This window comes from Erithacus rubecula, assembly GCF_903797595.1.
Source record: "Erithacus rubecula genome assembly, chromosome: 2".
Lineage (NCBI taxonomy): Eukaryota > Metazoa > Chordata > Aves > Passeriformes > Muscicapidae > Erithacus > Erithacus rubecula.
Window position 1 is genome coordinate 102500133 of NC_136685.1, and position 14607 is coordinate 102514739.

General features: G+C 39.1%; 1 protein-coding gene across 1 annotated transcript in view; it reads left to right on the forward strand.

Moving 5' to 3' along the window:
* The window catches only part of LOC306798749 (protein-ADP-ribose hydrolase-like), a gene marked incomplete at its 5' end in the record, with an annotated part of 184902 nt that overhangs the window by 67338 nt on the left and 102957 nt on the right, over positions 1-14607 (forward strand). The window contains one exon of the mRNA XM_079298953.1: positions 9489-9610. Within this exon, the coding sequence (XP_079155079.1) occupies positions 9489-9610 (122 nt within the window). The remainder of the gene's footprint in view (positions 1-9488; positions 9611-14607) is intronic.

Sequence of the window (14607 nt, forward strand, 5' to 3'; positions counted from 1 at the left end):
TCTTTTAGAATGGACTGCAGAGCACTGGATTCCAAGTGCTAATATTTGTCTCATTGCCAGCTGATGGAACTAAACTATCTTTCAAACTAGAGAGCATCTCTGGGGAAGAGGTGAGGAGAGAATGGTCAAAGGAATTTATCTTGGCATGTACAGTGTTCTCCCAACTTGGTGTCTAGAATATGTTGATATCAGGAGGGTGCTTTACTGTCGTTTCAGCCACCTAAAATTAAAATACAATTGATGATAGAAAGTGAGATTCCTCTTCCAGGCAAGAAGTCTCATTCTATGGTTCAAAGAGCTGTCCAATTATTTCACTTATCACACATACATAAGGCAATTAAAGTGGCACTGCCAACTGGAAATCTGGTCAGCTTTTAAAAATGAGTTAAGCTTGCTTTCAGGTGCTGTTTCCACTGACTGTGTTTGACTGAGTTTAGGAGAGAGGTTTCAGTAGCAAATTTAATTTTTTCCTCTTTTTGTTGTTCCGTGATGGGCTCATAGGTGTAGCAGGGACAACCAGTCGTCTTAAGGAGCTGACTGTAAACAAAGATCTTTTAAATGTAGCTTGCTGAAAGTACAGAAGATAAATACCTAAGGTCAAGTAAATTAGAGACTGTGTTTTTCTTGGGAAAGTAAAAAGGTAGGAAGAGTGAGATTTTACTTTTAAAAGATGAAATGGTAAGTGTGCGTTCCTTCATCCTGAAGGTATGCTCTCATTTCCTTTGCTGGTGTTTGGATCCTTGTTACCTTTAAGCAGTAGTCTCAACAATATCTGTGAGATTGCTCCCAAATTTAGAAGCAGTTTTCCAGTTTGGAGCTGTAATCACTGTGTTTATTGCTATGAGGAGAATAAAGTATTCTCTGTTTAGAATGGAGTCCTGTAGAACAGTTCAAATGAATCCTCAGCTCTGTCTTTTTAAACTGGGATTTATTGTATTTTTAAAAATATTTAATGGTTTCAGTCTTAGTTTCTAACCTTCTCCTCCATCTGCATCCACCTGGATTTGAGAGGTGATAAATGGTCCCAAGAGGCTGCACAAGGCTCTCCTATCTGCATTGCAAGAGCTGTATTGTACTGTTTGTGGCAAAGGAAATACTGAACTTTCCTGCATGGTTTCCAGCATTCAAACTTGAAAGTCACTAAGGCTGATTTTGCTGCCACTGTTTTCTTTAGAAGATACATGGAGAACCTGTGATTTTATCATCTTTATCTGTTTTCCTAAAATAAGACATGCGAAATACTTAGCAAAGCATCTAATTTCTGCTGTGAGGGATATGTAGATTAGAGAAGTGTCAAACAAAATAGATGTGCTCCAGTTTCTGAGGTGAGAGAAGCTTGTTTATCCCTAAGAAAACATATAGTCAAAGTAAATGAAAAAAACCAAATGTGGGAACACTCTTTGTAATGTACAGCCCATAAGGAAGAGATGCATAACTGAAACTATCAATATAATAAATTTGTCTTTGAAACTCTAAGTCATACTTTACCTCTTAAAGGAGCCAATAAAGCTTAAGGAAACAATTCTTTCAGTCTTTTAAAGAACTTTTTTACCTGAAGTGATCTGATGAAAAAATTTGATCTAATTAAAAAATCCTTTCAATGGGCAGATAAAACCAATGGTGGCAGTTTCCCCTCATTTCACCTGGGGTTGTTCTGCTGCTAATGGGTTAAGGGCTGTTTAGTTTGGTCTTCTGAAAACTTTGTGCTATAATCACCAGTTCTTTCAGGTGAAGAGCAGTGTTTGGCAAGATTTTATGCTAATATTCTTGAAGAATGTAATGAAGAATATAATTTGAGTGATTCAATATTTTCATGAGTGAAGGAAAGCCTTGAAGTATTGGCAGAGTATTTGGGATCTGCTTGTATTTAAGATGTTCTGTGACCATGGTAAACAAACATGCTGGATTTTCTTTGTTTCTTGGGATGTCTTCCTTTGTTTCAACATCCTACAAAGAACTTCTAACAAATAATAAAGAGCATTTTAATATGAAATGCTGGAAGTTATCAAAACAGAATTTGCACAGAAAAAAATCCTTAAAATAGGAAATAAAGAGCTTTTGCTATGCCTTGTTAAATTATCAGAGCACTCTATAGCACTGTTCAGCACTCAGAGGAAAGCATAAGAAATTTAGTTCTGAGTATTAATCTTTTTTAGATAAAAGTAATCTGGTACTATGTTTTATAGTGAGGCTGAGTGAGGTTTTTTGTGTTTTTTTTTTCTTTCTTGTGGATGGTTGGGTTTTCTGGTTTATTTCTGCTTTGGTTTGGGATTTTTGTTTTATTTTGTTTTGTTTGTTTTTCTGTTTTTTCTTTTCCTCATATCCTAAAGGGTATATTTATGCTTTAATTGTGCAATACACCAGCAGAAGTAGCTAAATTCACTTCAACAAGGCTGGACACTGAGAAGAGATGAAGTGTGACAAGGGGTCCATGCTTTGAGAAGCTGAAAACATAAATTAGCTCATTTCTGATTTCTGTACTTCTGTAATTAATCCAATTCCAAAACTAGAAGTGAACTTAACTTAATCCCCATTTGCATTTTTATTACTTGATTTGTGTTGCATGTTTTTTGGGTAATATTTGCAAGATTCTCTACTGAATCAAGAATCAAGTGGGATTAAATATCCCTTGAATTTTCCTGGCTGGTGTTATATCCTTCACCAGGTTGTGGATATTGGTGTAAGATTTTTGTGGCATGGTAGACTGAAACTCTCTCTTAGTGTCTGAAGAATAAATAGTCTCAGTTTAGGGCAAGCATGCTTATTTTTGAGTGTTGAAAAGCCTTATGAAATGATTTAAACCCAAGCTTGCTCACGAACATCTTTTGCTATTCAATATAGTAAAAATAGCAAATCTTTGTGGCTCATGCTTTCCTGTGTATAAACAAAATACAGTCAGGGCATTTTGTCTATGGCCCCATCCACTTGCAAAGAATAATAGTGGAAGGTGGAGAGCATTGCTTGGGTCAAGGGGATCACTTGGTGTGTGTTTTCATGAGCCACTCAATGAGGAGTGAGTGCTGGGCTGAGCTCCTCTGCTGCTACAGCAAAGTGAGCTTTCCTCTAGAGAGTGTAGGACAAAATCTGCCGGATGCAGCACAATTTCATCTCTTCTGGTTTTTCTGAGTATATTAAGGTATTTATTTGGGTAGGAAGGTAGGGAACAAGGATAACATTTGAGCATTTCTGCTGCAAATTCTACCAGCAGAGATTAAAAAAGAAGCCAGGAATAACAAGTTGTGACTGTCATAACTTCATGCTCAGTCTTGTCATGTTCATTTCATGTTCATTCGTGTCACACTATGAATATCCCAAGTAGAGCTGTTGCCTTTTAGCTTTACACGTAGGCAATTATTTCCATGGAAGTTGTGGGGCCGTCTGCCTAGCTGCTGCTTTGACATCTGTCATCGTGGCACTAAATGGCTTTGTAAAACCTCTTACTTTGGGACACAGTATAGTGTCTCTTAATTGCACCGCTTGCTTCTCCTGCCTGAACAGAGCCTGCTTTCGTTTGTGCCATCAGTGGCGAGGCGCTGACGGCAGAGTGATGCCGTGAGCTCACTGCTGCAAGGGGAGCTGCTCTGAGATCACACTTGGGCCGTGCATTTTATGACAAGCTTGAGTGCCAGAGAGGCCTGGGCTGTGACTTGTGTGCCTGAATTCTCTGGCCTGCTGTCGAGGCAGTGGGGTGACCATTGCAGACAAGCCCTGTGTGTTCTGCAGCTTCCCGCGGCCGCCGCGCGCTCGGCCTCTGCTGAGTGCAGACCATTGACTGGCACCTCTTGTGCTCCCAAAGCTCTCTCACACTCAGCAAACCCTCTCCCATCCCTCTGGGAATATTGTTTTCTGACTGTCTGTGCTGCCCTGTGGTTAGGATATACATCTAACCCACAACCAGGGATGCTGGTTAATAATTTACAATAAATGTATTCTTTACCTTTCCTTGGCAGACGATGCCATTTAAGTGAAAAATGGCTTAAATATTTTACACCAATGACTTCTAGATATCGTAGCATTTTGCAGCTAATGAAACATATTTTTTTTGTTCTCGCCCAAAACAGCTAATTAATCACTGAAGGCAGTAATAAAAGGTACAAAGTTCAGATTGAGCAGTGCTTATTCCCAAGCCTGAAAACCTGAGACTGACTCTTTAAATGCTCATAAACACAATATATACCCATACAAAGCAGAGAAATGCTTTTGAACTTAAAAGTTGTATTGTTTGTAGTCACACACAGCCTTCAATGATTGATAAAATATGTCTTACATTTATAATATTCAGCTCTGCTAATCTACTTTTGGTAGATTAATCACAATTAGACTGTGGCCCTGTGGGATTCATTTCAGCTGAACTTAAAATTAACAGTTGTTTCTTGCACACTGAAAATGCACTTTTTATCTGCAAGTGCATGTAGCTAGAAACAGAAAATGAAAAAGCTGAGCAATTTGTATAGCAAAGCAATAGGCTGCTCACATTCCTGAGGAATAGGGATAGCCAGCATATATGAATATCTGGAGGTAATTCCATTTCCCACCAACTGAACCCCAGCTATTCCTTTTCAGCACCAATGTGGTGGGTGCTTATTGTGTAAATCAACTGATAATATTTACAAATGGAGCCCTTAATGCTCTGAATTTTTACAAGTTTTTTTTAATTTGATGGTGAATGCAGTGCAGTACCTTCCTTCTTGAAATGCATGTGGTTCCCACTGTGATTGACAGGGTACAGCTTCATTATGCAGTTGGCTGGATGGGCAATTATGGCTATGAATGTGTAAATGGGGTGAATGAGAGAAATATGTAATTTATTCTGGCTGTGGTTCATCAACAGTGTGAATGCACCACACTCACATCTGTAAGGGAAAGGAGTGAGAGGAACTTATTTGTACTTTTTTAGTTGTCTGGAAAAGCTCACTGTGCTAATATTTTTGCCATCTAGTGCCACATTTTCAAAGGACAAGGGAAGAGTAAATTACATTGTCAGTAATTTGCATCAGCCCTCCAGGTTGGTTTTTTGAGGCACAGGCACTTCCCTTCACCCTTCTCAACTGGAAGTCATGTTTCATCCTTGCCCATGCTGCTCTGTCTTTTCTCCATAGCAGTACAGTTAAAAACTTGTGTGAAAATGACTTTTTTTTAAGAAAAAGACCTGAGAAAACAAGCCTCATTGGCCTTTTTATGCATAAAGTTTGTACTCTACAGCAGTTGTAGTTTGATTTCTGAAATATCTCCTTTCCTTATTAACACTGTTTTAAACCAACAGCTTCATTAGCATTAAAAGCAGTTTGATCCATTGTTGTGGCCTGAATCCCAGATAAGGATATACCTTCCTTGGGGGCTCTCCACCTTAATGTACTATTTAAAATGTAAGCAAACATCTCTGTTCTGTGTACACAAAGTGATTTATGGACCCTTGGATTGCAGCTTTCTTTTTAATGAAGTTTCCTATCAGTGCACTTGGCTGGAAGACTGACCACAGTAAATCAGCAACTTCACAGCAGTGCTGGCAGCTTCTTTTGACATAAAAGTTAAAATACTACAAATGGTTAGTGTGGCATTCTCTGAGTGATGGCTGTTCCCTTTTTTGACCTGTTTACTTGGTTTTGAAGATCAAAAACCCCATGTTTTGGTTTTTAGGAAATGTTTGCATCCCTTACACCTGTTCCACCTCACTGAGAAGTACTTGGACCCTGAAGGGTGCAGAGGCTACAGGAGCAAACCAGGAGCAAGCTTTTCCAGCCAGACTAAATCTTTTTTGAGTTTCTCTACATTTCCTCAAATTTAAAAGTTTTTAGGTGATGAGACCACTTCTGTTTCATGCCACAATGTACCTTCAGAGCATGGTCATGCTCATCCCCACGACTGGTGCTGCCCTTGCATTGCTGCTTCAGTCAGTTTTCCTTCTCTGGTGAAACTCATTGCTGTGTATCCATCCTGTGTTATCCTTTCATGCTGTGTTTTCCTTCAGAAAGCCCATGCTCTTCCCTAGGGTGGGTCCTTGCTCTGGCTGGGTGTAGAAGGTGTCCTAGGGCTTGCACATCCATGGTTGTCCTTGCCAGCAGGGCTGGATGTTTACAACTGAGGCTGGCTGCTCTAGTGGGTGACCAGAACAGCAGGGCAGCAGTTCTGCCCCAAATTTCTTGTGGACAAATGTCTGTAGACCTCCCCTACTCCTCCATCCTCCAGCTCTCTGCAGCGGATAATATGTGAGCAGAAAGGAAACTTCATTGTGACAGACAAGCTTGAAGTTTGTCAGTCTTTGTTGGTGTATTAAAAATCAATGGTGCTGCTTCAGCCTGTGAAGTCTGGTCCTCAGGTAGTAACTGCATGGGCTGGAGGAAGGGGAAGAGATGTTTTGTTTTCTGGTTTGTTTCCTGTATGCCTGTATAATCTCAAAAGGTTTTGCCCTGCAAACTTTAAGGTATTTTTGAATAGCTTGAGGAGAATAACATGTACTTTAGGAAATGTATGTGTGCACTGATTTTATTGATATGTACAACAATAAAATTATTACTTCCCTATTTGTCTGCTGACCATAAAGCACTGGCATATTAGTAATGCTGCTCTGCTAATAAAATCTTTGTCATGTGTTTCAGAATAACAATGTGCCTAAGAAAAGCATTTCTTTGACTGTAATATGCTGTAAACATTTATAGTAGTTGTGATATTTTATAAACCAGTTTGTAGAATCATGGAATGCTTTGGGTTGGAAGTGACCTTAAACATCATCTAATTCCAATGCCCCTGCCATAGGATGCCTCCCATTAGATGGGGTTGGCCAGAGCCTATTCAATTCATAAATTTAAACATAGAAGCTAGTAACTGCATTACAGGTTACTTATTTACACAGAGTGGCTGCTGCAGCAATACAGGATTGCTGACGAGTTGCTATGAAAATGTGAAATTGGGAAGTTCTGAAAAAAAGATGACAAAAACATTTTGCATTTTTTAGAGCAGAGGCTTAAAACTAGTGTTTAATAATGAAAGACTAAAGGAATGGAGCTAAAGATTTAGTGAGTGAAATGCATCTAGAAATTATACTGTGGGAGTTTTGTACAGAAAGACCCTGAATTTGGTATTTGATGTGTTCCCCAAAACTCCTTGTTTGCCTTTAAGTAATCAGTGAATAATTTAAGCCATTATACTTCAGCTTTCAAGGAGCTGCACATTGAAATGCAAGAAACTCAACCTTAACCAGAAGAGGGAAATGTTTATGATTCTTTTCTTAACCATCCTTTACACATTCTTTTAAAGTTGATTTTATAGTTGTTCCTTTATTTGCTTGTTGGCTGCTGGGTATTGTGAATTTGAAATTCATCATGATAACTTTGATCTTGGTGTCTGTAAATGTAGAGGGAAATTGACTGAGATGAGATTCATGAGTGTATTCCTTTCCCTGTGGAATCCTAGAATCATTTAGGCTGGAAAAGACCTCTAAGGCCATTGAGTCCATCCAGTAACCCAGGCTGCCAAGTCCACTGTTAAATCTGTTAAATCATGTCTCTAGCTCCGTAATTGAAGTTCACCTGTCATAAAATAAAAAACAAGGGGAAAAAGTCAAGAAGTTTTGGGTTTGTTTTTTTTTTCCTTTCTCTGAAGTTGCCAGCATTTCAAAATAGAAATGTTCTTGGAAAGTTTTAACCTCCAGGAAACTGCTATAGTCATGAACAGAAATTACAGTCTTTAGTAATGGTAACTCACACAACCTTATCTCTGCACACAACAGCAAATTTTAAACTAGCTCTTTCCTTTTTTCAAGTCCTTTCTTAATAGCTCTCAGTTTGTGATAGTAGCTCAAAGCCATGTGAGTATAACTCTCTTCTGAGCTCACAGGGTGTTTTGTGTCCTGCTGCCATCCTGGCTGTCAGTGGAAAAAGGCTCAGCACCTGCTCGATGGCTCAGTTGCAGGGAGGGTTTCTGGAGCTGGTATCTGGCAGCTGTGACATTCAGCAGAAATTATCCAATCTGTCCATCTTGTTCCTGCAACTGAAGAAAATCACTGTGATCAAAATGGAAAGAAGAGTTCTCAACCTTTTATTTACTTCACAGGAGGGGGCTTTTCTGTAGCAGTTGGAAAATTTAGCTCTTAGAGGTTTCAGTTTCCATCACAGCGGATTCCTCAGTGTTTCTGGGCACTGGGAATCAGATGTGCTTTTGTTTCCTGATTTATCAATTCTTTGTGGCTAATGTATAGAAAAGATTTTGAATTTTTCAGAACATTATGGCTCAATGTAAAAAGCACTTTTTAAGTAGCAAAGTGCAGGATTTGATGGATGATGTCAGAGTTTATAAAAAGACAGTAGAATTAAATGATGGTTTGTCCATTTTCTCTTATGCTTTGTCATATGTTGGATGGAAATCAGCAAAACCAGCTTGAACAAAGAATAATGGTGTTAATTCTGCAGGATTTGTGAATAAATTAAAATATTCTGGACTGCAGCAACTGCAGATGTTGCTTGGAAACCTGACCCACATGGGACAGAAACACAACCTAAAAGGATACCAGCAGTACTGCAGTTTAAACTCTTGGCCTAATCCCTGTTTGTGCAACATAAAAAAAAATAAATAGTGACACTGTTGATTTCTGCTATACATTGTAGGAAATTATAAAGAAAGGCCAAAAAAATATACATCTGCCACCATAACTCATTTTATTATGCTCACATATACTATGGAGGAATGATGTGTAAAAAGTAAATGTGCTTCATAAGAATTGGGGGGATGGGAAGGGGGGAGATTAAAAAAAAAATAAAAATCATGGTACCTTTTAATTTGTTGATTTCTTTTCAACAGTTCTTTACTCCAGGCTCCTGAATTCATTTTTCTTACAGCACTTTAGAGACTTTGATTGATTGCAGCATCTGATTTTGATGAGTCCAAAGGCATCCTACCTAAGATGACTATGCTTTCCCTTCTTGCTCGTTATAAATGCCTTCAAACAGAATATTTTGTTTTATTGCATGGCATCTCCATCTGGTCTGACGTGAAAGGAAAGCAGGTTTTCTGAATAACAAACACATTCCCAAGCCTCAACTTCTTTTCAAATGGTTGCTGAGGAAAAGCAAAGATGGCCTGTGCATCACCAACAGTGTGCTGAGGTTCTGTGGTGTGAGCTTTCCCAGTGAGTGGACTTGGAGGAGTGAGAACAACTGTTTCAAAGTTCTGCACTATTTACAGTTGCAGAGGCCTTAGGATTTAGAGGATTTGTGCAAGCATTTCATCTCTCCTGTGTGTGTACAGTAGACATGTAACAAGCATTCACTGTGTTTTTCTCATTTTCTCCTTCCATCCAAATTCTTCAAAATTTAACCTTTACTGATTTATGTTTAATTATTGCACATGTAGATTATGATGTGTTTTCCAGTTAAATACTTTTGCTTGCATTGTTATTCCCCCCTTTGTGTGTAGCTATGTTACCAGATTGGATTGATGTGCAATAACAGTAGCATCTTTAATGTTTCTTCATCATCTTTTTTTGTTCACTGCAGATGTGATCCACACTGTTGGGCCAATTGCAAGAGGCCACCTCACTGACACTCATAAAGAAAACTTAGCAAGTTGCTATAAGTCCTCTCTGAAACTGGCAAAAGAAAACAACATCAGATCAATTGTAAGTATTGTGGGAGAACACATTATTTTTTTTTCTAATTTGGATCTTACTTTCCTTGATGTAGAATAATTATGATTGTAACCTTCCAGATATATTTCTTGCCTTACATTTCTTGGTGCTGTGAAAACCCAAAAAAATAATAGTGGTTTGGCCCAAACAATTGTCAGATGAAAGGACTAAGCTTATTTTAGGAGTCAGGGAAAGTGTGCCTGGTAGCAGGAGTGGAAGCAGCTCTCGTTAGAGAAGGGAGAAAGCTGGTCCTATGGCTCATCTTTATACTGTATTATTTATTTTAGAAACACTAAGAAGCCACTGGTCAGGAGGATAAACTGCATGCAGTATAGCCTCCTAAATAGCTAAGAAGTGATTCATTTGTTGCTTATTCTACCCATTAATATTTCTTCCTAAAAATAAAGGTATTGGTCTATTGTCACTGGTTTTAGCACCCTCTCACCAAAATCAATCATGAAATAACCTATTATATTATATTTCATTGAACTATAAAGTTCATTGAACTTGAGATACTTAGTGCAGTTTTGTACCTCAAAAGTGCCAAATTTTCAAAGGCCACAGAGAAAAGGAGTTTCTCCCTCTCCACCTCTGGAGCTTTAATTCTGTAGCTCACATCATTGCAGCTTAAATGTTCACATCGCATAGGTTAGTTCCTGGTAGCTATGAGAAAAGAATTTGTGTCCTGAGCCTGACTTCACACTTTTGGGGTCATTTTGGCTGATTATATGATAGCACATGTGCTTGGCAACTTAGAATGCAAACATACACACAATCTTTAAAAATGTAAGCTGAACCCATGGTGTTATATGAGGATGTAGTATAACAATAAAATACCACAAATGGAAAATAAAGCTTTTTGAGGACAGGAGTAGGATAGTTTGTAGGGCTTTGAACTGAAGTTGGATGTGCCCTTCAGAGTCAGACCTGATGAATATCACTTATTTCTTTTTGGAAAAAGAACTCTGCTTTTCAACACTTTTTGTGCTCATGACATCCTCTCTTTGCTTCTCAAACTGGTGCCCATCAATCCCTTATTTTGCCATAATGCAAACCATTGTGGGGTTTGTTTTCTTTGGTGGGTTTGTTTTTTTTTATAATTTTAGGCATAAAAATTAGATCTGAAAACAACCTTGGGTTGCTGGGCATGTTTTGAGCCTGTCTGGTGTTCAAACACCAAAGGATGTTTTTGTCCTGCTGTGATTCTCACTGGAGCCAGTAAGGGCTTTGCTCCTACATCCATCCTTGTTTCTGCCTGCTCTGTGCAATTTGGGGCATTCAGGTTAGTGTGAATAAAGTTCCTGATACAATGTGTGAAAAAGAAAATAGAATAATGATTATGAAAGGGTGTAAAAAAGAGTATGGAAATAACAAAGGAAAAACTTTAGTTGGCATTGGTCAGTGTAGGTAATTCTTGTACCTGGAGGGAGTCTGTAATCTTTAGGACATTCTAGGTGATAGCATGGTGTTTAACATGGAATAATCAAAAAGGGATTGTACTCATGGAAACCAGGCTGATATTTTAATGAGAAAAGATAACCACAGGAGAAATCATCCACAGGTTACTTCCTTGCTGGTTAAGAGTTGTTGACTGTTCACCTGTTTGAGATAAAAAATACTCAGCACCCAGACTTGCAGAACACAGCTGCACAAACTGAACAGGAGCCAAGAGCCATTCATTCATAGCAGCATTTAGAAGCTTAGCAAGCAATATGGATTTTAAAGGGCACATGGCAAATCAGGGGCTGTTCTGCAAAGCCCCAGGTCCAGTGATTTCTGTGATGCCTTGGGAAGTGAAGGCTGTGTGTCTGTCCTAATGAACAAATCTTACCTGGAGGAAAGTAAATGTGTGATTCATTCAATCACACAGCAGTGAGTCTGAAGGAAAAGAATGCAAAGTGTGAGTTTCACAAGATCCAGTACTGTAGGTGTAGAGGGAAGGGAAAGAAAGTGAATTAAAATATCTTTAGATTTCTGAGGCATGCAGAGACATGATAGAAGGAGAAAAGGATTCAAAATTACTCAGACAACATTTGAGTGTAGATTGGGTTATGGCAACAGAAATATTTGCAGTACAAGGAAGACAGACAAAAATTGGGAGGGAAAAAAAGGTTACCTGTGCAAAATAAGGAAGAGAAAATCAGCTGTGCCCATGGATGGCCTGTTTGGATTGCCTGTTTGACAATAAGATGAAATAAGTATGTGACAGAGGAAAACAAGGAATTTTATAGTAGATAATGAGTAAAAGGAGGAAAAGCCATATGTTAATGACACATAAATGAATAGGTATTGGTGCTAGCAAGTTGCAATATGTTAAAAGAATTAACTAAAGCAGAGAGCATTGGTGCACTAGCAATTGTAATAACTGAGAAGGAAGCAAGAGGACAGTAGATTGTAACAGCACAGATCTGTTACCTTCAAAACAGAAAGGACAAGTCTAGAAATTACTGCAAAAAGAGTATAAAGCCCCACCACAATTGAAAGTATTTTGAACATGAATTGTGTCAAAGGAGTTAGAATTGCTGGAGGCATCATGAATAGAGAGTGATGATGAATGGCAGTGTATTGAGCTGGACCAAAGCATGCAGGGTGACTCAGGGTGCACCACTAAATGCAGTTTAATTTAACATCCTAATGATTTTTGAAGAGTATATAAACACCTCATTAATTACATTTACAAATGATACTACAATAGGCAGTGTTGCAACTACTAGAAAAGGACAGAGATGTATGATAACAATTGATCAGAGACTGTGAATATACCCTCATCAGCATCCACTCCAATACCAGAAGGGAGCTTTTGCCTTTGCTGCAGTGGAAGAGAGGTCAGGAATGTAGCTAGCAGCTACAGTGGAGCTCAGCACAGGAAATGATGGAGTAGCATATGGTGGGGAAAAATAACCCAGTTCACAAATAGTCAAAGTGTGTCAGAAAACCAGCACAATGGGGAAGTGGTCTTGAATAATTAGTCTCAAATTAGATGTACTTAAGGCTGTTACTTGTTTCACTATTACATATTGTTGGCTGACTCTGGAGAAATGATGGGTGCCACAGAGATTGCATTTCAGTTCAAAATGGACTGGGGAGAAGAGGAATAGGATTCAAAATTGACCCAAACTCTCTTATGTGTTTGTGTCTGTAGTTGTTTTACACACTGAGGAAGAGAAGCAATAGCCTTGAAATACTGTGCAGATTCTGAGATGCAGCTTTATGGAGGGGATTCTGAGATGCAGCTTTATGGAGGGGAGGAGAGAGCAATATCATCATGTGTGTGACAATGGGGCAATTATATGGTGCAGCTGAGAGTAATTTAGGTTGCATTCACATCCAAGGTGTCCAGGCATAGATGAGAGCAGCTCTGGCTAACACTTACAGGAGCACTGATATCTCATATGAACATGTTATGATCTTGGTATTGGTGAGGGGGGGAAGCCAACAAAAAAGAAAAACAAGGCTACAGCTGAAAATGAGATGAGGGAATGTAATGAAATGCCCATCAGAGTGGTTGCCAAGGCTCATAATCCACCAGCAGCCCAGCTGTGGGTGAGGATCTGCATGGCCATTAAGGCAGGAAGAAAAGCCTCAGAAACAAATTTGATCATCCTCAGGATTACTCAGAGAAGTCACAGTCCCTGACATTTGTCTCCTGAGCCTGTTTCCTGAAAGGTTTTATATTCAATATGAGGTTCCAGATGCCATATCAGTTGTTTTGCACTGAGTTAGCCTCTCTCAGGTCATCTCCTCCATCTGCCTTCCAGGTTACCCAAGTTTGTGTTAGTGTGTGTCCTTGTTATCTTGCATTTCCAAAGCCACACATTGCTTTTTCCTCTGCACTTTTTAATGTAGCTGTGCTCCCTCTAGGACACTTGTGCTGCTGTGTGACTATTTGTGTGGTCAGGGTGAACCTTTTGTCTTGGATGAGTCTTATTTATATAATCCTCTGTCTAGTGAAAGAAGATACTTGAGACAGGTTTCTGTTTATCTCCACTTAAGCTGGTACAGCTGAATGGGAGAAAAAAATATTTAAGGCAATTCAAAGAGAGTAAATAGTTGGAGTTTGAGCAAATTAATTTTCTTAAATGTTCAGAATAATCTCTTAATGGTAAAAAAGTTGTGTTTTGATGCTGATCTGTTGCAGAGTACTAGGGATTGCATCAATTAAATCTCTTCTGCCTGAAACACTGGAGATGCATACAGGCACCAAATCTTTAATGAAAGAAGATATATTTAAAACCAGTCCAATAGGTGCTTTTCCTCCTTTTTTTTCTGTACTGGTTTTCTAAATAAGAGTCTTAGAGGCCAATTAATTGTAAGGTTATCAGGCAGACTGGGGGAGTTGTAATCACTGTTTTCAGATTTTAAATTGGTCCCCTGTTTACACAGTCTTTGAAATTATTTACTCTGTGTGCTCTAAGTTTTTCATGGGACCTCTCATCCTGCTTTTCTTTGCATGCACTTCTTTGAAGCCATCTGATACCCTGGAAGCTTTCTGAACATCAAACACTTCCTTGCCACCTATTTCATTCAGTCTTAGCTTGTGGTTAAAAAGAAAAATTTCAATCAATTGCTGTCAGTCAGAGCCAGGATCGCAGTTAGACAGGGACTTAATGAACTGCACAGAAAATAAAAAAATGCTGTGTGTTCCTGTGGGTGGGATCCAAGCCAAAAGAGCTGCAGTGTGTTTGCAGAGAAGGGAAGTTTTTGCTGGTCCCTCACTCAGAAGGCAGGGCAGGCTTTCCCCAAAATGGTTAAGGAAATGGAGGGGTTCTGTCTGGGACCACAACTCTGCTGTTGTTCAGGACTGTGCTGGGAATTGCAGTCCTCAGGAGCATTTCATGTTGGCAGGGGGTGAATTGTAAAGCTTTCACAAGAAGCATTTCTTTAGCCTGCACCCTCTGACCTTCACCTCAAGGGAGAATTATAGGGGACCAAAGGGGACAGGAGGAAATCCTCTAAGAATGTGGCTTTTTGACTTCCAGAAGGAGCTC